We start from the raw sequence: 23,827 nt of genomic DNA, 5'->3' as shown, positions 1-23,827 counted from the left end.
TTGTTATTCTTCACAGCTGGAGGTTAGACAGCGAAAAAAATAGTTAGCCTTGTGGGCTCATTAATATGATATAGAATAAGTGATATTTTTTATTAACAGGTAGTCACTGTTATGTCCTTGGAGTCATTAGAACATTAGTCAATGTTGGGAATAAGTCAAACATGACTTGTTCTCTGCTGCAGGGACATTCTGTATTACATAATATCTCCATAGAAAACCCAGTATAATCCCAGAGGAAGCCCTCTGAATGGGCTTAGAAGCTAAATATTTAAACTGGGTAGCCATGTTTATATTAGCAGACAAAAATAAAAATAATTCCAAGATGTATAACAGTGAAAAGATACATTTTAATAGAGGAAGATGCATTTTGAGAAACATTCACTGGTGCAGAATGGCATAAGATGAAAATAACAATATGCTCTGACACAGAAGTCTTAGAATTACTCCAAGGCAAGCTTCTTTCCATACATCGACCACATTAACATTTTGACTAAATATCATGTCTTAATGACTAGTGCACACAGGTCATTCTATACCAAGTCTGTCTTTAATCCTTGAATAATCTCAGTCTCTAATTGGTGTTTCACAGCTGATCCTAGGGACACCAAGAGTCTAGCTACACACCTCAATCCCTGTTTTCTTTTCTTTTTTTTTCAACAATGTGGTTCAGCTGTGTATGGCTTCATCGTGGCCCCCCCAGGTGAGTGCTGCCATCCTCAGCTTCATCATCCTGCTTGACAGCATGGAGGGCATAGTTGATTTCAGTGTTGCTTGTCCAGCTCCAGGCTCCAGAGATCGGGTTGTACAGCATTCCTTGGACAGACTGCACCAAGAAACCATCTGAGAAGGGAGAGGAAGGCAAAAGAGACAAACCTTTACCATACAAAGTAATAGGAATAAAATATTTGGGTAACATGCAGACAAGTAGTTAACATCTGTATGGGATCTTAGTCGGTACTTTTCCCTCCTTTTTTTTGTACATTTGAGACTCACTGGACTCCAGGAGGCGCTCCAGCTCCACGGGGCTGACGAACTTCTCCCAGTCGTGTGTCCCTCTGGGAACGATGTGCAGCAGCTGCTCGGCAACGACGATGGCCAGCGCATACGACAGGTTGGTTTTATTTAGAGTGGTGATGAAGAGCGAGCCTCCGGGCTGCACAGAGAAGAGGACCTCACGGGCTTAGATCAGAAAATTCTGACGTTTCTCGATTGTAATGCACCAAAACATAGAGGCGTAATAAGCTACTGTATTTTCTGCCACACGTTGAGACACGTCTGATTCATTCCGCCAGAGAAAGTGAAACTTTCTGCAGGTAACGGGAAAGATTACTAGAGTATAGCAAATGCTTGATTTGGAAAATGCTGCCAGGTTTTTTGACATTTCAAAGTTAATGTAAATACCTACATAATACATACACAAAGACATATTTTTTTAAATTTTTATTTTACAGTTTAAAAAATGATTAGGATTCAGTCCTAATCTGACATGATTAGGACTGATTAGTCGTTTATTGAAATCATAATCAACTACTTTAGTAATCGATGAATCGTTAACTAGAGTATAGACTCTTCCTTTGCTCCAAACAAGCGTGCACTAAAGGAATTCTATTTTCTTGCATTGTAGGCAATAAAATGTTTGTTTTATTATTTTTTAAAAATAATTATTTGTTTATTGTATTGTTATTGCATTTTTAGTATTGTAGAAAATAAGCTTAAATGACAAATGTGAAGAATGTGGCAAACTTTTAAGATTCGATTAATCGTCACAATAATTGGTGGAATCATCGATTACTAATATAGCGATAATATAATCGCTAGCTGCAGCTCTATCTGAGATAAGAAGTCAACAGCGGCACCATATGCACACCGTGGGCGCTCAGGCGAACGGGTGTTACCATAGCAATGTAAACGGCTAGAGAAGTAAAACGACACAAACGCATAGAGACGACGCACCTTCAGAACGCGACTGCAGCAGATGGCGAAAGTGTCCAAGTCGGCCAGATGCTCCACCACTTCAGACGCCATGACGGCGTCAAACTGGGTGACCCCCTGCTCCGGCTGCTGCTGCTGCTGCGCCTCCCCTCCGCCGGCGAGCTCCTCCAGGGTGCAGGCCCGGTAGGACACCCGGTCGCGGAGGTCCGGGTCGTGAGCCGCGTGCAGCTGGGCGATGCGGACGCCGTCTTCTACTGGATCTATACCCAATACGGTGGCTCCCAGGCGCCCCAGTGGCTGTAGAGGAGGAGGGGGGTGGGGGAGAAAATAAACAAAAAAACATCAGTTGGAAGTTTCAAACCAAATGATTTTATTGAAGAAAAACATTATTATTACCAGAATTTGGCCTTGTGTTAACATTGCTCCAAAGATTTAGTCTTCTGATTCCTAAGAAACAGAGTTCATGTAATAACTGCTGCCCCGTTTATGGGGTTAATATTAGCAATTTTTTTTGTGACAAAACACCACAAAATCTGGAAAGTATTAATCTTTTGGGCACCTTACACTGATGATTATGAACGTTATGTTGAAACAGAGCCAATTGTTTGCAAATTATAGGCAATGTGCTAAGAGAACAATTAGTTTTCTCAATAAAAACATTAAAAAACTGTCACATTTGAGAATGTGTCAAATGGACACTTAGTAAGGCCTGTCAATATCAATTCTGCTGTCAAAGTTATTGCGATAAACGATAGATCATCATTTTGAGACCACTCTCGAGCAATTCATTTTACAAATGCACAATTGTAAACTGTAAACAAACCTGTTCCTCAAAAAATACATAGCGATTGTCAGGATGGAAATTATTGAGCTAATTTTAGTTTATGTGATTAATTACGCAATTGCAACAGGTTTATGTTCAGTCAATTATTAACCACAGAAAATGATTGCTATAGTGTGTAAAGCAAACGGGCAACAGATCACATATCTGTGTTTTCACCTTCCTTCTAAGCTTTGTAGCTTAAAACATATTTTTAAGGCTAAACAATATATTTGCCTTAAAAATTGAACAGTGAGTGTGACAGGCAATGTTCTTACATTATGCCAGGCCAGATAAACTCTTGGGAGTAAACAAAAAAACAGACTGATTCTGCATAGAAAAGTCACTTTTAGAGACTTTTAGCTGCTTCCACTCAGTCTGGGTTTGTAGGTTTTACATACTCTGACTCACTTATATTAAGTAAATAGTCCACACCTCTGAGATTCCCCTGTTCAAAGTTGGAGTGATAATAATTACAATTGCCTCACGAATCTCAGTTACGGTCAGCGGTCATGATTTAACAATGAGAAAGGAGACTAAAGAAAAATAACAGGATTCAGGAGAGTTCCAAAGCAAAAACCACTGCTGACCCAAAAAAAAGAAAGAAAAAAAAAACATCTCACATTTTCAGAACTTTTGAATAAAATATTCTGTTGAGAAAAAAGTGGAACCATGAATTCAGCTCTCTATTTGGACAATCCTGTTATGTTAGGTGTTGACTACACTGCCCTCTTGTGGAGAGATGCAAATATTTGCCCAGGAGGCTCCATTCATTCATTCCCCCTCCCCACGTCTGATCCACTCTGATGGGCAACGCAACCCGACACACAGTAAACATGTATCATCCTAACATGGCCTTATATGGGCGCGTTTGCGAGTCTCCATAAATATGACAGGATGTGCCCTACGGAGGCCTGATTTTGTCGTCCCAGATCACACGACCGAGCTGGTTATGTCCTCCGTTCAGAACACAGCTGTCCAGCCATCAGCAATAACAAACAGATAAACAACAGTGGACGACTGGCTGTCCAGTCCACCACACCGCGACCAGTTAGACCACAAGAGAGTAGAGCTGGGACGACACCGGAGTGCGTGTTTTCACATGCGGATTGGAGTCGGCTGCCACTGAAACGTGAATGAAAAGCTTCAATGCGACAGAGAAAAAAAAGGAAAAAAAACAGCAAAGTAGACAGATACTACAGAGCAGGATGTGTCTCGATGTCTCTGTGCTCACTGCGTTGCTCCCCCAAACAGAGAGGGGAGAAGAAGAAGAAAAAAAAAAAAAAGATCTTCACCTCTGAGAGCAGGCCTCCGCCACAACCCACATCCAGGATTCTCAGTCCTGCCAGCGGTTGTCCGGGGTGACGCTCTCTCTGCGCATTCAACAGATTATCCCTGAAAAGATGGCAGAGCCGTCAAAAGTCTCGCATTCAAATTTGCTGTAGACCAGAAAAGTTTTCTTTCAATCTGGATAAAAATGAGCACAAGCTGTCAATAAGTCAAGAAATTTAAGACTTTGTAAAATCTTTTTTTTAATGCCATTTTGAATACGAGACAGAAAAAACTAAATCGAGGGAATAGCCGTGGGATGATGACGCATTACAGAATAAAAGTAGAGTAAACAAATGTCCACCCAACTAGCGATAAATTTGCACTTGCCAATGATAGATGTAAAAAAAGCTATCTAGCTAGCAAGGATATTTTAGCAGCTAGTTAGTGGTAGCCTCAACCGCTTCGAGTCAGAGAATGCAATAAAGATGACTCTTTTGCATGACAGAAAACTACGAGATTAAATAGTCCTGCCATCCCAAAATGTAACACCTCAGACTGACATATTTAACGCAAACTTCCTTTATAAAAAAAATGAATTTAAGACATCTTAAGGCCTTAATGTTAGATACATAAATTTAAGACTTTTTAAGGATGAGCGGACACCCTGTAAGAAGCAGGAAACCCAAGATTCAAAATACTTTTTAGTTGTATTTCAAAGTGTAAAACCCAAATACAACTTAAGAACTGGAACAAAGCAAGTCCGTGTACAAGTTCACTACACTTTTCTCATTTTGTTCCATGCGGTACTGGCAGACAGGGGATGAATACAAATGCACATCACACATTTTTCTTTTCATTACACAATTATGTTGATCTTCTACGCATACACATATTTTTTTTAAAAGTCTGCAAAAAAACAAACAACTAACCAAACCGAAAGAGTGACAGACTCACCGTACAAAAGGCACCCTGAGGTCGTTCATGGCATGAAGGGCAGCAAACTCTCCCTCTTCATCCCACCACTTGTTGGCCAGCAGCTGGAACCTCTTCACCTCACCGGGGTCCACAGTGGTGTGGACGGCTGACCTAACGCTGTACATGGTTCAGTGGTCATCATCATGTCAAACAAAAAGATATTAAATGTAGCTTTTGAGTTTCCTTTTACAGCAGCGTGAACTCGATGCTGTTACTTCTCAATGCTGCATTGATCTGCATTTAGAAATATAGAACAGATTTTATTTTATTTTATTTTACAGGAACAGTCTGCTGGGTTTCCTTATATATAAAGCTTTTAAAAACTAATTTGAATATTAAACTGAACTTGACTGCATTGTTTGGTAACTGGGATCCATTGGAGTACATGTATGATTTGATTGAATTGACTTTTTGTTAACTGGTTTGTGAATTGGCACCATGTAATTAAACTGAATTTAGTTAAATAGAATATAATATGTCCTAAAAATATACTTTTTAAATTAACAAATAAATTTAGCTAGTAATGAGGTTAATGCACCCTTTCCATTGGGAGGCAGGGAGAGCAAATTTATCTTACATTTCCTCACTCAGTCTATTTGTAATCAAGAGAATAAAAAAAATTGAATTGTTTTTGGAAAATTCTATGTTATTTGGGATCATTTTAAGTAGATTTTTCATTGAAATTTTTAAACAATTAGCAAATGTATTAGCATTAGTTTACTGTATGACCAGTTGACCACTAAAACAGGCTGGTGAAAGGTGTCCTGAGTTTGGTACCATATGGAGGACTGGCCGGGTAAAAAGCGGGGTGCGCACTGGTAATGTTAATATAATCCGATGGAAAAATCTTAATTGTCTAATAGCAGTCATAATCAACTACAATTGTATTGGCTAAATTGCTACATATACCACCAGCTTCGGCTTTTTGTTAGGATAGCCAAAAAATCATCGGAAAGCTCACTGGACGTCATTGTTTTTCACGCGGACGCCGCACACCAGAGGCTCAGGTGGTCATCAAACCTCCCACCCTCGGCTCGCTCGGTTCCGGTAAGTACCCGGTCTGGTGCATCCCTGCACAGGCGCTCCTCTGCTGCCACAGTGTCCGCTGCTTACACACCGCAGCCCAGCTGAATCCGCTCCTAGCCGCCGCTCTCTGGAAGGCACCGCGGGCGGAGGTCGCTTTAAGGCCCTTCAACCCGAACGTGAGACTTGTGCCAAACTTGTTGCAGTACATCTCCCCGCAGTCGTCAGCTGTGCAACACCTTCTTGTTTGTTTCCTTCTTCTTCTTCTACTACCAGGTTTTAATGGCCTCGCGGTTGGCAAACCGCACCACAGTGCATTATCGCCACCAACTTGCAAGGAGTGCGAAATAAGATAACATAAAAATATAATTTCCAACCCTCTTCTGAATTTTTAAACAACAATCTTCCTTTCTTATCTTCAAATTGTTTCTGGCATTTTTCTTTAATTTTCCTTTGAATAAGGCTTTTTTTCTTCTTTGACTGTCTGGTCGGAGCTGTGGGCGTCAACACGTCTCTACCGCCACCTTCTGGATGTGATCGTCACCCAGGTTGGTATATTTTCCAGTTTTACATATTTTCTTCATGTTTTCCATTTTGAGTAAGTTTTATTATTAGGTTGTAAAGTACCTTTTGCTCTCAAAGAGTGGACACCTTTACTATTGTGAACTGCCATTTAATAACGCCAGTTCAGAAATTCCCATGCATTTTTTAAATAACTGAAATGCATAATACAGTAATGCAGTGTTGTACAAACATGACAAAAACTTGGAATTGATTTTGTTCTAACACACTTCACATTATAACCTAATATGGTCTTATTTTTCTTTTGGTGTTACAATTCAACACAAATATTTTCTATATCTTTTTGAAACCCATCATTAGTTAATGAACAGTCATGTTCCTGTTTTGGCTGGGAAACTATCGTATTTAACCCTTTTCCTCTCTGTTCCCGTATTATAACAATAGTTGCCACCTCTCCAACGGTAGTTTTGGGGGTCAACTGATGAGTAATCCCTGGAATCTTGGTTCACATCCCCAGGCCAGCTGATTTGCTCTTGAGCGAATTTGAATCTTTTCTCAAAGACAGCTTGGCTTCGTATTGGCATCTTCTAATTGTAGATCACTGGATGAGTCTTCACCATGTCAGTGACTTTTCATCAATCCAATTGAAACTGTTGTACGTTTCTCTGGTCTCGACTTGAAACGTGGCTGGGATTTTAGATGACAAGCTAGCATATTTAGTCTTATGCACATTTTCGATTCTCTAACCCAACTATTTTAAATCCAAGGTACACCGGTCTTCTGAAATGAACTCTGCAGTTACTTTGAGAACACATTTTCCAATTTCAAAGGATCTGCAAATAAATTTCAGAACTTATTTTCATTTAAACCTCAAAACAGGACTAACTTTTCACAATTCACAAACTGGCTTTGTAAGACCAGGCATGTGGCTTGTTTTTTCTCATCTGCTAAAGCTAAATTACATGGACAAAGCCCACTACCCAATCCTATTTCTAATAAATCTTCATCTTCTGATTCGTTACAGCAATGACAATAGTAGCATTTGAAATTACATGAGACAAAACAAGGAAGATAACGGCTTTATTGGACATCGTACAACAACGTGAGAAGGGAAGGAAATGTTCATATTATGTTTTAAAACGGTACAACTTCAGATTTTAGTGCGACTAAACTCTGCATAATGAAATCTAGCATTCAAAATGTATTGTTTGTCAGTCACACTTTAAAAATTACAGCATATTTACAATAAAAGAAATGTATGAGGGGGGTGTTCACCTACACAACTGCCTCTATAATGAGACAAGCCTGCTCAACTCATGGAATTTTAAGCGGGTAAATGCACAGATCCAGATGTCGACTGTGCTCCTCAGCGTTTGCTTCGATGGGATGGGGATGCGGACCTGGAAGAGAGGCGGATGGCGCGACATTAATGATATATTTAGCGCTCAAAGCATACGCTACAACATGCAAAGATAAATTCTGCTTCCCAGCCATCATAGCAAAGAGACTAATGTCCTATAGGTCTCTACATAGGAAGCTACCATGAAGACAGTGCAACGCAACAAACAGTTTTACATTTTACTACGAAGATCCTCAAAGGCAAAAATGATCCAAGGTGTATTGAACATATGGCATAGAAAACCGTCATAAGCCCTGTACTGTATAACACTTGATTTTACACAGTTGAGCACTTTGCGGCAACGACAGTCAAAATTTCTCTGAAAATACAAATTCAAGTGAGACACACAACAAACAGAGTAAGTAGAGGGAATAAAAAACGAATACTACCTTGATCGTGACTTAGACTTGTGTTTGCGGCTTGCCTTCTTACCAGACTTGTGAGATTTTTCCACCGACCTTGACCGGCTACGTTTGGATTTCTTAGATTTCTTTTCCTTGCTAACTTCGGGGGTGGGGGATCTACTCGAGTCGGAGTCTGAGCGCTTCTTGCTAGCTTTGCTGGAGCCCTTCTTAGACGATTTGCTATCTTGCCGAGAGCGCTTGTCGCTCTGGGAGTCTGTCAAAGAGTCGCTCTCTTTCCTTTTCTTTGCCTTGTCGTTCTCCTCTGTAACGGAGCTTCCTTTTTCCTTCTCCTTGTCTTTAGATTTAGGCTTCTCTTTCTTTTTGTCTGAATCTTTTTCTCTGTCTCTATCTTTCTTTTTCTTATCTTTTTCATGGCTTCGACTTCTGTCTCTCCTCCTCTCCCTGTCCCTGCTGGAGACCTTTTGTTTGTGTTTGCTGCTCCGACTGTGACTGCTGTCCCTGCGCTCCCGGCTCCTCTTCCTGTCCTTGTCCCTAGTTCTGTCTCTGCTGCGACTGCGGCTGTCTCTGCCCCTACCCCTGCCTCTGTCCCTGTCTCGCTCCCTGGACCGGGACCTACTCCTGCGGCTCCTGTTCTCTCTGGAAGCGCTGCGCTCCCTCTTGTGGCGACCTGAGCGCTCTGCGCTGCTCCTCCTCCTGTCCCTGGCCTTCTCGCTGCGGTGCCTGTGGGAGCTGTGGCTGCGGCTGCGCCGCCGGGCTTTGCGGGACGAAGAGCGACTACGCCGCCTCTTCCTTTGCGGGGACAAAGACCGAGAGGAGCTACGGGAAGATGCAGAGGAAGACGAGGACGTGGAGGAGGAGCGGGAGCTGCTGCGGCTGGAGGTGGAGCGGGAGCTGCTGCTGTGACCGTTGGCCGGGGAGTCGCTGCCACCTCGCCTCGATTGTTCCTTCCCTCGGCCTGAGTGCTTGCCCTCATCACTACGGGACCCGCGCCTGTCTACCACAGACTCTGGCTCCTTCTCGTTTACTTCCTGTTTGTGTGCATTTTCTAACTGACCCTCATTGTATTCCCCCTTTTCTCTGCTCAATCTCTCCTTTGCCATCTCGTCTGGAAAACACACAAAGAAAGATTAAAAACAAATGTAAGAACCTTAGTTTTATATAAAGTTGTAGTAAGTGGTTCTCATTTGTATAATTTAAGTTTTTTCATTAAAGATGCAGTATGTAACTTTTGTAAAAATATGTTTTTTTTTTTACATATTTCTTAAAACTATCACAAGAGCTTGATTGACAGCACTAAGACCCTCCTCCTGGCTCTGATTGTTTGTTTCTAACCAAATTGCATTTCTGTAGTTGGCACAGGAAGCAATGGGGGAAGACAGAGTAGCTACATTTTTTCAGATTATCTGTCATTCTAGTGTCATGACATAATTACAGTTTTAACAAATATGTAAAAAACACATTTTTATAAATTTTACCTGCTAAAGCTTTAATTCCTTTTCATGTAAACGTTTACTTCTATATCAAATTAAGATAACAAAGGACATAAGGAAAGGAAGAAAAAAAGAAACCAAGGAAACAATGAAAGAAACAATACACAGTGGAGGAAGGAGAGAGTTAATCAAAGGAGAACAAAAGTAAGGACACGAAGTAAGGAAGAATCATATTTAGTCAAAGAGAGGGAATTACAAATATCTTTTCATATGTTTCCAGGGATGGAAAACAGCAAAATGAAATTCCACACTTTTAGACTGTATTTGAACTGTATTTTTTATAAAATGTTTCAAACTACATCTACAGTTGTAAAATGTCTAAAATAGCATTAGTCTTATATGACATGTCGTTTATGGGATCAGATTGTAAATGTAGTGTATATCTAAGAAAGAAGAGGTTAGACAGTCATCAAAATAATTTTATTGTACTTCTATGTATATAATTTTACACTTTGGAAACTTTTTCTCCTTGTTTTGATGTGAGACAACAGAAAAAGAAACTCAATGCCTTTTGCTTGAAAGTGCTTAAAAAGAAAAAAGCTAACTTGAGACTCACCACGTGCAATCAGAGCTTCTTGTGCCAGTTTTTCCTGCAATTCCTGCTCTTTACGGCGGAAGGCGTCCTGCTTCGCTCGGATGCGGTGGTGCAGTTCTTCCTCGTCTGTCTCCGAAGAGTCAGACCCTCGAGCGCTGCGAGCGTCGTCGTCCTCGCTTTCATCTGAGCCGTAGTCACCAATCCCGCCTGCCACAACAGAGCCCCCCCCCAGACCGTTCAATCGTTGGAAGGAAAACGAGACGCATTCTCATACAATTAGGTTCCAAATAATGAAACAGACTCAAACACAGGAACCCCCATGAAAGGCACTTTATCCTATGTAAATCTGCAGTCATCACTGATAAATCTAAAAAAAAAAAAGAAAAGAGCATGCTTTTGTGAAACTAAACAGAAAACGTGTCTTGAATGACCTTAAGAAACTAATATATTTTGCCGTCATGTCTTAAAATTCTTATTGTTTTGCCCAATATAACTCCAATCCATGATTTCTAAGCATTTCTCGTCCCCCCCCCCCCCCCCCCCCCCCCCCGCACCCACCCACCCACCCTCCCAGCGACAGAAAAAGGGATACTCACTGAGACCGGTCAGAGAAGCCAGTGCACTTGACTGTGCCAGCTGTTTTGCAGGAGCTTTGATTCACATCAACAACAGGAACAACATGTTAAAACACAAACTGCCATTGTCTCTTAACGGAAGAGAGTTGCTAGAGAAGGGGCCACAGATTTAGCACTAGTCACAAGAGCTGCCGTAGGTAACAAGAGATTAAAGCAAAAATGAAAATATACACAAAAAAAAAGAAAAATAGAGAAAAAAAGAGAGGGTTAACAACAAACTTCAAGTCAAACAGGGTAAGAAACCAATCTGTACTAATGCAGTAACTTCAATAAACCATGTCACTTGCTCCCCCTAGAGGTGAATTCAGTGACTACAGACACTTGTTTTTTTCCAGTTAGTTTTAGATTTTTTTAGCTAATTTATCAGAGGCATGCTCTCTCTCCATCTGGTGCATTAGCAGAGAATGGTTTAAAAAAATGCATATCAGATAAACTCCATATGATGCTCAATCAACTTTCTTACATGTGACTAGATTATAAACATTATTATGCACATCATTTATCTGCAGACTTATTGGTGAAAAGCAACTGGTGATGACATGGTGAGGGAAAGGGGCAAGCAGACCTCGAGTGGCTTTTCTGTGGGTATCCCTGGCAACGTGCATGATCTCCTCGTTGGTGACCGTGAGGAGGATCTCAGTCAGGAGAGTTTTAGTGATGCCCATCTGTAGGAGAGATGTAAACAAACGGGTTCATGTTTGACATGGGTGCAGCCGGCTGTTTGTGACGTTGGGATGATGTGACGGAGGAACCGACCAGCAGCTCCTCCTTTAACTCGTCGGTTAGTTCTGGTTCGCTGTCCTCCACCGATGGAGACGGGCTGCGGGCGGTAAACTCTCGCTTCACGGTCATCTTCTCTTCGCTCTCGTGCTCGTCGTTGCCCTCGTCGTCGCTGTCCTGATTTCAAAAGTTAGCAGGAATTGGGAGTCGATACTACTTGATAACGAAAAGAAAATAACACAGAAAGTGTCCAGCATCAAGATCCAAAAAGATTCTTACAAATTTGCTCTTGCGGGGCAAACGGGGCCCATCCCCTTCCATGCTGACTTCATGTTCTTTCCTGTTGTCCTTTTTCATTTCGGCGCGCTCCTTCTCCATCCGCTCTCGCTCCAGCTTCTTCTGCTTCTCCCTGTCCATCTTCTCCAGACCCTCTCGGATCCATGCTGGCAGCGTGCGACGCTTTATGGCGTCTGAAGAAAATCAACATTAACGATGCAAGTGTTTAATTTGTCAGGAACTATCACCGAGTAATCACATTCCTGTCTACAACATGAGATTTTCTTTTAGCTTGTTGACTTTTCAGTGCAGAACAAATGACTGGAAATCATTTAAAACTGATATTTCTTTTAAGAGTTGTAATAAACTCGGATGTTTTTCATAAACTAAACTTAAAAAATACCTGAAACATTTAGAAATTTAATTCAGGTAACACTGCAATGTTCATGTATATACTGGAATATTCTAACATAAACCAACGCAATTTAGTGCATACTTGAGGTAAAATAAGAGTAGAATTTTGTAGTCTGATTTTATACTTATATCATGTTCAAAATAAATAAATACCTTTTTTTTAAAAAAGAATAGTCCTACAGTGCGGAAATTAATTTGTTTGTCGGCAAAACAAAATATAACCCATTGGATGTAATAAAAAAAAATTTTTTATCATAAACTGTAATTAATTAAATATATACAGATAAAATAAAAACAACTGAAAATTTGAAAGATTTTTTAAAACAATGGGTTTTTTTGTACAAGGTCATATGTGAAAAGTGTGACCAGACAGACCGTTTATATAAATATTGAGCAGAATGGACAGAATTACACTGAAATGTTGAATTCAAATTAAAAGGAAAATACATCACTTTCTTCTACTAATATTTGTGTCATGGTTTAACTGGTTTTCTTCCTGATTGTCCTGTATTTAGTCCCATCAGCTGGTTGTGCTGGATATTATTTACGGATATCAGAATAAAGAGGACAAAACACAAATCCGCACTTTTCATTTGTACAAAATGTTGAAATGCACTTCCTCTCTTCGCAACTATGTACTACTCTGCAACATAAAGTCTCAAAAAATACACTGAGATTTGTGGTTGCAATGTGAAAAGGTTGAAGGTCTGAATACTTTAGCAAAGGCATTGAATACGTATTTAAATTCCATCAGGTTTACAAAGCAATGGATAGTGAAACTCACCTAGAGGTGCTAGAGGAGCCAGAGGAGCCGGGGCCTCTGGAGGCTTGACGGGGAGCGGGATGGGGGACCGGGGCCGGTCCCTGAAGCCGGGCGGTCGGGTGTCCCGCCTGCTCTGAGGGGGGCCCTGCCAGTACGGGGAGTGAAACCCCGTGGGAGTCGGGGGGAAGGATGGAGCGGCACCGTGCTATGAACAGACGGAACAGGCTGAAAATTAAATACTGGACCAAAGCAAATGGAGCTCATCGTTTCTACCATCACTGTAGTTGTTAGCTAGACGGCCAGATTTCCTACCGGAACCTTCTGGAAAGTCAACGGTGGCCCTCATTGGGCTTTATCTTTACATCTGGTCGGCATTTGTTACTTTATATTCAGAGAATTAAAGTTGCTTTTGGTTCCGGCTCAGCAACATACAGCAATATTCTGCTATAAACTCCTACTCTGAATAAATACTTGTCATGTTAAGATGCTTCTTTTTAGAGCAGCTAATCAAATGTTGTAGAGCAGACGTCATTTGATTATCTTAGTGATTGATAACCACTAACGATTATCTTAGTGATTGAATAATCAATCAATTATTCTGACAATTAATTGGACTTAAAAAATACCACGCTCTATAGATTTTTATTTAAGAATTTTTTATACAATATTAGAAATTCATTCAATTATACAAATAATTCAATTCCCTTTTTAAGTGAGAAAATAAGTATTTTATGGCTTGATTTCAACATAGCATTCTTTAAATCTTTTATGCTGATTATTTTTGGAATTAACTGATTAATAATTACATTTAAAAATGTGCATAATATGACATTTATAAAAAAAAGATTTTTTACAGAATTTGAACATGTGAAGCTAAAATTGTTTTAGGTGAACATATTTATAGAGAAAGAAGGATTCTTTGTTTATCTTGAACCCAAAATGAAAATATTTTTGGTATAGTTTTGGCTTAATCACTGCTCTCAGTTTGTTTTTTCTTTCAACAAATCCCAAGTCTGAGTCAATATAATCCAGTTAATTAACCGGTTACTAAATTAGTTGACTTCAACAATAAATTCATCACAATTAACCCGATTAATGCTCTCAGCCCTTCTCTGTTCTTAGGAAAACATAAACTAGATGTGTTTGCTGTCTCAGCAAATCCTCTCTGTTTTTCCTAATGACACGATGGATGTCCAACTTCTATACAAAGTGCAGGTGCCTCACTTCATAAGTTGAAATTTGCAAAATGATGCAGAACATCTGCTGTAACATTTTATTAAACACTCCAAACATGCAGAGTGTAAAGCATTACATGTGGACAGAGTCTCTGACGCAGCTAGACGCTGGCGTCCAGCACAGACGTTGCGGACTGCCTCTTCCTCTGCTACTCGCTTCTCACACTAAAACCCAACAAGCTTCAACAGTTTCTACCGCAGCATCTGCATACCTGATAATCAAACTGGTTCATGGCCATGGGGGCCATGGCGTAGCTGTCGGGCTGTGCCCCATACCCATGGCTGTTCTGGGGGTAACCCCCGCGGTGGGCTTCAGAGTTGAACTCCACGCTGTCCTGGCTGTTGCTGTCCTCGCTCAGGGCCACCACGTCCATCGGGCCGGACCCCGGAGGAATCCAGGGCTGCTCGGGCGGGGGTGGTGGCGGAGGGGGAGGGGCCTGACCGTGTATCCCCCACTCTGCAAAGCAACATGTCACCATTTACTTATTATACGCTTTCCACAATTTCCAGTAAATCTCATCCTTTATCCTAATTTGTTCACACTGATTTCTGGGTGAGAGGTGAAACCAAGACAGGTTTCACCTCTCGCGGTTTATTGAGGCTTCACTCAATAAAACGAGTTCAAATGGCTAAATATGTCATATTTGCAGACCCTGGACTGATTCTGTGCTCCAGCAGAGATGGAGACTTTTTTATTTTAATCAAGGTAAGATTATCATGGAGAAAATGATTTGCTTTTCCAATCAAAAACAGGTCAGGTTAAAACACAAAACACCTGTCTTTTGATAACCACACTTATTTTTAAATTCTCTCTCATTTCATAGTAAATATGAACATATTCATCCAGTGACTCTTACTCAAAAGAAGACTTTGTATTTATTTGTGAGCATATAAAAAATTGACCCAAATCCTGTTTTTATTGCTATGAGAGTTTTCCCCTCTATTTGTTTCAATTGGGCACAAAAGAATGTGCAAACTGGATTCGTTTTTATAGAGAAAACGCAAACTCCTTTTTAAGCTTCAGATCTTTGATGATTTTCACATTCATTTTCTACAAAAAGTAAAAAATAAATCTACTTTTTTTTTTTTTTATTACTTGAGCAAAAATCCTAATCTCATTTTTAGGGATTTTAGTTTTTAACAAAAGTTTTGTTTTTTTTTTTCTTCAAGGATTACTTTTAACTTAACGATTTTGGCAAACGCAACAAAAAGTTTGGACACTCCTGGTCTACGGTCTGTTATCGTACATCTGCCACATCCTCAAGGAGTCACATGGATGCAATTTGCATAAACAGTTTTAAAAAAACAGAAACTGAAATCACTGCCTGGTTTCATGAGCACAATTTATACAACGACCTTATCGGAAGAGGCAGGTAGTGACTAGTTACATTTATTCAGGTTTACTTACTTGAGTAACTTTTTAAAACACATATCTTGGAAAAGTTTTACTTAAGCATCCTTTTTTTTTTTTTACTTCTGTTTGAGTAATTTTTTAAAACACTGCTATTACGTTTGTCAAAAAATACCTCTGGTAACTTCACTGAATGAACAATTTTCTTAATCAAAACTGCGCAAGACACAATCACATCTACACAGTTTATGTTAGAACGAGACTTCTTGTTTTCAAAACCTTCATTCTTCTGATGCCAGTTTGTATCTGATGATCCTGCTGTACCATCTGGAATTCGAGTGACGATACAATAAAATATTTACATTGCCAATTATTGCACTGATCTTACTAATCTGGGTGTTCCCTGACCCAAGTAATCTTCACCTTTTACAATTACTTTTGGTTCTCTCCATCACGTGACCTGCATGTCTCAGAAGCAGCAGGACAGAGAACTGCTGAAACACGAGTTATTACATTTTACAACATTCACAGCAAAGGACTAAGTTCACAAACCTGAAAAACAGCCTTTCCTGAACGCTTCTTCCAAACAATTCACTAGAAATGTTACAAATTTAATACTAAAAGTGTCATATCAAAACAAAGAGTGAAAAAAAAGGCTAATGCTAGCCTAGCACTCTCGGTATGTGTTGAATCAGAGACATCAAGCATTACGTTAGAGTTCTGATCTTTTAGTTGGAGCAGAATTGACCTGAGAAGTGGCTCTCTGGGAAGCCTACAGTCAAATCAAAGTATCCCCTCCAACCCCTCCAGCGTTTACCTGGTTGCCACATCCGTCCAAACCCTGGTTCACCCTGAAAGGCTCCATGGTTAGCCGGCGGAGCAGGTGGACCAGGTGGACCAGAATCATGGCCAGGGAGGTCCTGACCATTAGGCTGAATGTTGTGCGGTTGTGTTCCTGTTGACTCCTTTTGGGCTATCCAGGCCTGTGCCAGAGCAGCCCAGTCCACCTGACCTAAAAAAAAACCCCAAAAAAACAAATAATCCCAACATATCAACAGATAATCACAAACAATCGTGCATCGTTTTTCTTATTGGAGAAAAGAAAAAAAATGTTTAGAACGTGAACGCATCTTTCACTGACCTGGGTCATGCTGGTGCTGGAAGGACTGCATCCATTGCTGCTGGCTGCTCAGAGGCCACTGCGGCCACGGCTGTCCTCCCTGGTCCCACATCTCTCCTCTCCGCAGTAACACCTGCAATATCCCCGAACAAGTGACATTCAGGTTCGGCTGAGACGACATCCGCAATCTAACACACCTTACAAGACAGCCTCTCATTAACAGCCAGAAAAGCGCCAACGTTGCCGCTGGCTCACTAGCTAAAAACGCCGGGGATTACTGAAAATTATTGACAGTTTTTTCGGCTGTTGTGTTGGATACAGGCGAGGTGAAACGACGGGTCTCATGTCATGTTGACGTGCGAGACCAAAATAAAGCGCACGGGCAGATGAAATGCCAACCTCCAAGACAGCCTCGTACGTAGAGCTAAGGAAGCTAACGTCGGCTAATGCTAGCTAAGATTTAGAGCTCGCAGGGGACTCTGTTGTTATCTCTAAGGCAACACAGGAGCGAGTCTGTGGTCCGTCAAACGGTTCAAAGGGGAGTAGACATCAAATTAAACACGCGTGCTTTTCTTAGCGTAACACAATTCCCACCTTTTCCAGTCTGCTTCTCTCCGGAGATACGGTTCAAATCAAAATGGCTGCAGTTAGCAAGAAGCTGTACAGGAGGAAGCGGAGCTATGCTGCCTTCACTGAAAACTGGGAATGTTTAGATTCAAGTTTAGAAGCGGTAAAGATGTGTGACGCTGCACGTAAACAGAACGAATTAGGTTATATGTTCAAAAAGAAAAAAAAATACAAATATAAAATGGTGGGACTTGCTTAGAAGTGGGGGGTTTTTGTTACTTAAAAATGTATGTAGCTTTCATATTTCAGGATTTTCTGTTTCAATAAAACAAACAAGAAAAAAACAAAAAAGAATATCAGTCAACTAAATATTGAGCCAGACCAAAATCCTTTATTGGCTTTTTAGTGGTGGATGAATGAAATACCTTTTCTTTTGGACTTCACTATGCGCTGTAAAGGAGTCGACGAGCGCACATAGCATCTAAACGCAGCACCAGTGCAATCTTTGGTGGGTGAACCATCACAGGCGGGTCAAAATTGTAGCGGGCCCAAAGCAGAACAGTGCCCCCAAGCCCCCCACCCTCCCCCTCTTGCTCTCTGCTATGCTGCAGCTAGCTAAGAATGTCATGAATACTGAGGTCAGTTGCTATGGCCACCAGTGACGGCGGATAAACAGTTTTCCTGTAATGGTAAGTAATTTCCCAGCCATTGGCATGTTGAACAGTTGATTGACAACATTAAGAGCCTCCTCCTGGCTCTGACTGGCTGGTTTTGTTTTGGAGTGGAGCTTTGGAGGCGGTAGAGATCGATCCTTTCACATATCTGCCTGACATGGTGACAGATTGAACAAGTAAAGAAAATCTAAAAAATTGTAATATTTATAATTAAATTATTATTTTTTTTTTTTTACAAAAGTTACATTTTGTAACTTTAATCTACACTAAATATATCACGCAAATATTATTCAGGTTGGCAAAGTAATCACTTGCCAACCCTTGATAAAGGATTTTTGCAGGTGTTGTCCGATGCTACCCCGAGAAGAACAAAGCCCCAGGCACGTGCTGTCCAAGTGTGTCGACGTCAGCATGAGAAAACGTGTTGAGTGCCGGGCGCCCGCGTCTGTCGAGGTGAGGCCGACAGTGACAGCAGATTGCATGGTGAAGAAGACAATTTTAACCTCCACTGCTGGTAAGGCAGCAACTCCAGCAGCACCTTATTACTTTCATCCCAGTGTCTCACAAATTGTTGGGGGGTGGGCAGAGGAGGGAGGGAAAAAGGCACAATTCATTAAGTGAGATTAAATCACGTCAAAACGCCTCGGCAGCATCTCCTCCAGCTAGACGCCCTTCTCTTTCCCCCCCTTTTTTTTAAAAATAGACAAAACACATTTCAGGAGGGATTTGCCGTTTTCGTTGGTGGCCGCGTGACAACCGGTCCCGATGTTCCAGCTGCGTGACAGGCACGTCACCGCGCGCGGGGAGCCGAGAGGACACGCGGGGCGATGCTTTTCGACGTTGCCCTTTTCATGATTCCACACCCACCTCCTCTTCACCAGCTCGCGACATGTTCCGAAGCAGTGCTGCTTTGCACCCGTCATGGCCGGGAACAGGCCACGATGGGCGGGATGCGGCTCGGCGGGATGCGCAGTGACAGCCCGGACAAAAAACAAAAACAAAACTGTATGACAACAGTTTCAAAATAGGAAACATAAAATCTGTCTTGATCTCTCTTTAGCAAGCACTGTTCCACACAAAGATGGAATGTGAAAAATAAAGGAGTCCTGCAGACTGTACAGTTCATGAATCTGATTTATTTTTGATACAATGTGTTTTATACTCATTCCCAAACATTATTGAAGCGTTACAGAATTTCAATTTTTCTTACTTTCAGTCCCAGGAGGTGGGAGGATCTTTCACACCCAAAGCACCATGAGTTTTTGTACTGTCTCTCTTTTATACAAATACACATACTTTGTACTGTTTCTGCCGACAGAAAACTCTACACTGTACATAAATAAAACGCACACGTCCCTGTTTAAATTACTCTGCAAATATTGTATTCTCATCACACACAAGTTTGTTAATATGAAGGCAGAGGCACTGAATTCATCCTTTCTTCTTTAAACTCAAGGTTGTGACCCGATGGTCTGATCGGGTCACAACCGATCAGGTCTTTATACATTTGTGGCAAAATGATTGGCGAGCAAACGAGAACAAAAAAAAAAATATTCTGATGCCAAAATTAGGCAATACATTCATTTGTCCCCAAACCGGCCTTCATTGAGTTCTTTAAATTGATATGAAGAATGTTTAATTTTTGCTCTCATCCCCGTGACGACATGGAGGAAGATGACATCTGCTGCTCTGTAAAACACATCATTTATCCTTGCGTGCTTTTAGTCACAGCAAGTTCCACACCCGATGCAAAACGTGTCTTTGGCAAACTCGATCACAGAAAGTCTGGTATTTGTACATTCCAATGAAATACAAAGCAAATGGGCTTACAGAGAAACTGCTGGTAAAAGATGCTACGTGTCGCAGTTTTCATCAGTATTCGCTGACAGCTGTTTGTAGTGGTAAACGGGCGAAACTGTTGATGAAAATATAATTAGTTTTTAGTAATATTAGCGGGTTTCTCATTATTACCAACGCAAGAGCAACTTGCATGGATATGTTTCTGTCTCATAATGCATTGTTTTGTCTTTGCTGTACAGCAGAAAGAAAAAAAATAAATAGATGTAAAGAGATATCAAGAAATGAGAGGAGTCGTCGGACTTTAGACTCGACCAATCGGTAATCAGGTGGCGATATGCGACAAGCAATAGCCCCACACCCGAGTGTTGCCAGGTCGCACTAATTAAAAACAACCTTCAGAATAGAAGTTGTTTCAGAGGGAAGAAGACTTAACTTTTTTATTTATTTCTCTTAGTTTTTTTTGTCTTATTTGTTTCCCAGCTGATGAACCACATGACGACTCAAGGTGAGGTTTTTCTTCGCAAGGCGGGACAAACGCAGCCACACACATACCTCTACTCAACTTTTTGAAGCAACATAAATCATATTTTTAAATAAATATGAGGTAAAATTGCTGATTAATTTGTTTTGAATTTTTCAAAGCATAAACTGAAGACTATTAGCTTAACAAAAATGATTTTTTTTTTTTTTTTACCATTTTGCCAGCATTACTGAATGACAAACAAAATTGGACCCTGTGTTCTTCTTACAACTGCTCTTTAATAAATGCCGTAATAACCCACAGTGACCTTGACATTTGTAGCGCAGCAGCTAATCTCACACCAGACGACGGCGCCACAAAAACAGCCGGTGATTCTCCTCTCGCAAGTGCATGATGGGATGCAAGCGATGGCAACGTTAAAGGAGCTGCAGACAAACAGAATTTGGAAGAGCAGCTTGGCAATATTGTCGTGTAATTCAGACCAGCATAAACATGGAGACAATATAGACGAAATATAATGATATATTTACTGTAACTGCCCAAACTGATAGTCATAGCACCTTTCAGCTACATTCATTTGTCTTTCACTCATTCATTCTGACACACAATGTATTGACATCAACAAGTCAGTGCAGACTGCGGTTAGGCATGCATTGATTCTGCTAGTTGCTAGTCCGTTACGGTAGCAAACTCCGTCATGCGTTTTATACCTTCAGCAAGGTACTCAGACTGAGACTCATTAGAAATACTAACCAGCTCCAGGTCTTTCTCCGAAGCGCGCTCTCAGAAGACGAGAGTTTGAATTCGGGATCTGAAATGAAATTCTAGGTAAAATCCAGATGATGTCGACATTTACTTTTTCTCTTTTCCCTGGCATATCCTTTGTGTTTGAAAATGTCAGTTGCTTCCCCTTTTTTTTCTTCTTCTCTTCCTGTATTCGAACTGCATGAGGAGCTTATGAGGAGGATTGAGTCTTTTTTTTTTTTTTTAAATACCAAAAATAGACCAAAAGAAGTTGAGCGATGCGGAGGATCACAGCATTTCCTCGTAAAAGAGCAGGTACGCCTGAGAGCTGAGAACTCTGGACTCGGGTACGGTCTGAACGGCGGTGTCGCTGACGTACACCCACTGGCCCTGGGAGCTGCCGCCGGCCTCCTTTGCACCTGAAAACATGGGAAGCATCAGCATCGTTTTGATTTAAAGTCAATAAAAAAAGTATTCAGATTTAGTATGCTTTTGATTTTTGTGTTCCACTGAAATGTTTCAGATCAATAAACTGCAGATTTAAATGACGATTATATTTCTTAAAGGTAATCAGATCCATCCTGCACTGCAAAAACACAAAATCTTACCAAGGATCTTTGTCTAGTTTCTAGTGGAAATATCTTACTACACTTAAAATAAGACAAAACTAGCTTACAAGTGATTTTTTTTATTTACAAAGATAAGTGTAATAAGTGAAAAAAACATTTTTTAACGCATTAAATAATTATTGACTTATATTACAGTGATTCATCCTTGGCCTTGAGCATTGTTTTAAAGTTTGCAGATGCCACCTCGGCTCTGTTTGAGTTTCCAGCCTTCGATAGTGTGACCTGGCACACGAGGCACAATTTAAATGCCAGTTTCCCGGCACTTCAGAATGTGGCGCTCGCACTAACGGCATCGTTTTAAAATTCGAAGAAAAGCAGCCGGAGCGGAGAGAAGAACAAACTGTGACAGACGAGCTTTTATTAGCAGCTCTTATCGCTGACCCAAGAAGACATCACGTTATTCTAAGGACGCTTGCTTCCTTCGGGTTTCTGTGACCTTTCCCAATACGCGCAATTTTCTTTGAGCGAAAAAGGAAAAAAAATTAAATAAAAAAGATGCCACTTTCACTAGGTTTCCACAGAACAATGCCAGATTGTAAAGAAGCTGACCCCTGACCTGACAAGTTCTTGTGGCGCTGCTCCGTTCTCCTCTGAGGGGCTCGCACTTTGACGTAGGCGGTGTAGTGGCCACCCCGCATTGAGCCGCTGTGTTCCACGATCCCGTACAGGCTGTAGAGGACGCGCTCGCCGGCAGCCAGGTTCTGGAAACCATGCAGGAACAGAAAGAAAGAAAGAAAGAAAGACAGACACAAAAACTGAGCAAAAGTCTAGATTAAAATCTGAGCAAAGACATTAGACTTACAGATGTAGACTCAAGACTAATTGGCAACGAAATGTCAGATTCTTGTGCCGCTAGAGATTGGAATAATGTCATGTTAATTTATTAAAGGAATGTTTATATGGTTGGAACCTAACCAGAAATTGTACATAAACATAAAGATACCATACAGTGTGTGATTTTGTTGTCACCAACAAATTCACTCTGACAATACTAAGAGTGTTAAGGCCGTGCTATGAAAACATAAAAAAATCGCGAGAAGTCATACAATTACAAGAATAAAGTTATAAAATTATGAGAATAAAGTCATAATATTTTGACTTTATTCTCATACGAGTTTATTCTTGTAATATTATGGCTTTATTCTCATAATTATTGTTATAATTTTTTTTTCTTAGAGTGGCTTTTGCAGCCTGCCATGTTATTTACTATTTACTAATTTACTAGTTTGTCTATTGGTGACTAAATAAATCGAAAGTGAGCTTGATTTATTTTACATAAAGATTTGCTTGGTAGATTTAAACAGGTACAAAGTAATTGACGTTTCCCTAATTAAAGATGAGTAATAAGTGAATTTTTGAGCTATGGAAATATGATGTTACCTTGCAGGACGCAGAGCAGAAGGGAGCCAGATCCAGGATGAGAGGAAAGTCGACATGACGATTCACCTTCCTGAGGTTCATCCCTGCCTTTACACAGACACACACACACACACGCATGCACGCACACCACCCCCACACACGCACACACACACGGAATTAAGCTATATGTACCACATTTCAGCACTAATGGGCGTTGCTGAACAGGAGGCGTCCTACCTGGTGGAAGCGTTTCAGATGCAGCGTGATGACAGGAGGCAGCAAGGATATTAGCATCTGTTTCCTGGCACTGGTGTAAATCTTCTCCATCTTTTTATCTGTGGAATAATCATTGAGTGTTAGAAGATCCAGAAATTAAATGTAAAACGTACATGGAGGTTGAAATCTTCCCCTGACACTGCAGTGATTATAATCCTGTTTCAGAGCGGAATCTCACAATTCAGGGCTGCAGACCACCGGATTAACCATCCTACTGACAATATCACAGATCTACTCTTAGTTCACTGCAAAAACAAGAAAATCTTACCAACTTTATAGTGCACATATCTCAGCACAGGTGAAATGAGACAAAACTAACTCATAAGTAACTTTTCAGCAAGATGTGAGAGCTTATTTTAAGTAATTCCTTAATGTTGATGAAAAAATACTTGTCCACTGGCAGAGTTTTTAAAGACATGGGACAAATGTCTTGTTATAAGTAAAATAATT

General features: G+C 40.7%; 3 protein-coding genes across 6 annotated transcripts in view; all 3 read right to left on the bottom strand.

Moving 5' to 3' along the window:
- Positions 1 to 325: 325 nt before the first annotated feature.
- On the bottom strand, positions 326 to 6,512 carry coq3 (coenzyme Q3 methyltransferase). 2 transcript variants are annotated; one of them, XM_032557625.1, is made up of 7 exons: positions 6,347 to 6,512; positions 6,055 to 6,309; positions 4,979 to 5,116; positions 4,048 to 4,147; positions 1,954 to 2,229; positions 994 to 1,153; positions 326 to 840 (listed from the first exon to the last, which is right to left on the bottom strand). In XM_032557625.1, exons 1-7 carry the CDS (start codon positions 6,379 to 6,381, stop codon positions 683 to 685), a joined length of 1,122 nt encoding a protein of 373 aa, XP_032413516.1. In that variant the 5' UTR covers positions 6,382 to 6,512; the 3' UTR covers positions 326 to 682. The 2 variants fall into 2 exon arrangements, with proteins under 2 accessions (XP_032413516.1, XP_032413518.1); XM_032557627.1 differs by having other exon boundaries at positions 6,055 to 6,482.
- A 1,095-nt stretch (positions 6,513 to 7,607) lies between these two features.
- Positions 7,608 to 17,556, bottom strand: pnisr (PNN-interacting serine/arginine-rich protein). The gene is made up of 12 exons (XM_032557619.1): positions 17,442 to 17,556; positions 16,869 to 16,980; positions 16,545 to 16,739; positions 14,589 to 14,833; positions 13,163 to 13,346; positions 11,968 to 12,158; positions 11,725 to 11,865; positions 11,534 to 11,633; positions 10,930 to 10,983; positions 10,355 to 10,540; positions 8,333 to 9,413; positions 7,608 to 7,944 (listed from the first exon to the last, which is right to left on the bottom strand). The coding sequence occupies exons 2-12, from the start codon at positions 16,957 to 16,959 to the stop codon at positions 7,911 to 7,913; spliced, it is 2,502 nt and encodes an 833-aa protein (XP_032413510.1). The 5' UTR covers positions 16,960 to 16,980; positions 17,442 to 17,556; the 3' UTR covers positions 7,608 to 7,910.
- A 1,648-nt stretch (positions 17,557 to 19,204) lies between these two features.
- usp45 (ubiquitin specific peptidase 45) overlaps positions 19,205 to 23,827 on the bottom strand; it is a 37,763-nt gene continuing 33,140 nt past the window's right edge. For 2 of the 3 annotated variants that reach the window (XM_032557620.1, XM_032557621.1), the window contains exons 15-18: positions 23,339 to 23,436; positions 23,123 to 23,209; positions 22,299 to 22,443; positions 19,205 to 21,532 (exon numbers count right to left, since the gene is read on the bottom strand). In XM_032557620.1, coding sequence (XP_032413511.1) covers positions 21,402 to 21,532; positions 22,299 to 22,443; positions 23,123 to 23,209; positions 23,339 to 23,436 — 461 coding nt within the window. In that variant the 3' untranslated portion in view covers positions 19,205 to 21,401. Of the gene's footprint in view, positions 21,533 to 22,298; positions 22,444 to 23,116; positions 23,210 to 23,338; positions 23,437 to 23,827 lie in introns of those variants that run through there. The other variant, XM_032557622.1, reaches the window with a different exon arrangement.

The sequence above is a fragment of the Xiphophorus hellerii genome, chromosome 3, assembly GCF_003331165.1.
Source record: "Xiphophorus hellerii strain 12219 chromosome 3, Xiphophorus_hellerii-4.1, whole genome shotgun sequence".
Lineage (NCBI taxonomy): Eukaryota > Metazoa > Chordata > Actinopteri > Cyprinodontiformes > Poeciliidae > Xiphophorus > Xiphophorus hellerii.
The sequence above is the reverse complement of the archived record's forward strand: the minus strand, read 5'-3'. Positions and strand labels throughout refer to the sequence as shown.

Bases quoted from the DNA above. Each gene is read 5' to 3' on its own strand.
- coq3 (XM_032557625.1), bottom strand. From the start codon at position 6,381: ATGTTATCTTATTTCGCACTCCTTGCAAGTTGGTG. The intron at 4,148-4,978 runs GTGAGTCTGTCA...CCATCTTTTCAG, and splicing joins CTCAGGGTGCCTTTTGTACG to GGATAATCTGTTGAATGCGC. The intron at 2,230-4,047 runs GTGAAGATCTTT...CCTCCTCTACAG, and splicing joins GCGGAGGCCTGCTCTCAGAG to CCACTGGGGCGCCTGGGAGC.
- pnisr (XM_032557619.1), bottom strand. From the start codon at position 16,959: ATGTGGGACCAGGGAGGACAGCCGTGGCCGCAGTGGCCTCTGAGCAGC. The intron at 11,866-11,967 runs GTAAGAATCTTT...TTTTGAAATCAG, and splicing joins TGCCCCGCAAGAGCAAATTT to GACAGCGACGACGAGGGCAA. The intron at 11,634-11,724 runs GTCGGTTCCTCC...TCTCTCCTACAG, and splicing joins AGTTAAAGGAGGAGCTGCTG to ATGGGCATCACTAAAACTCT.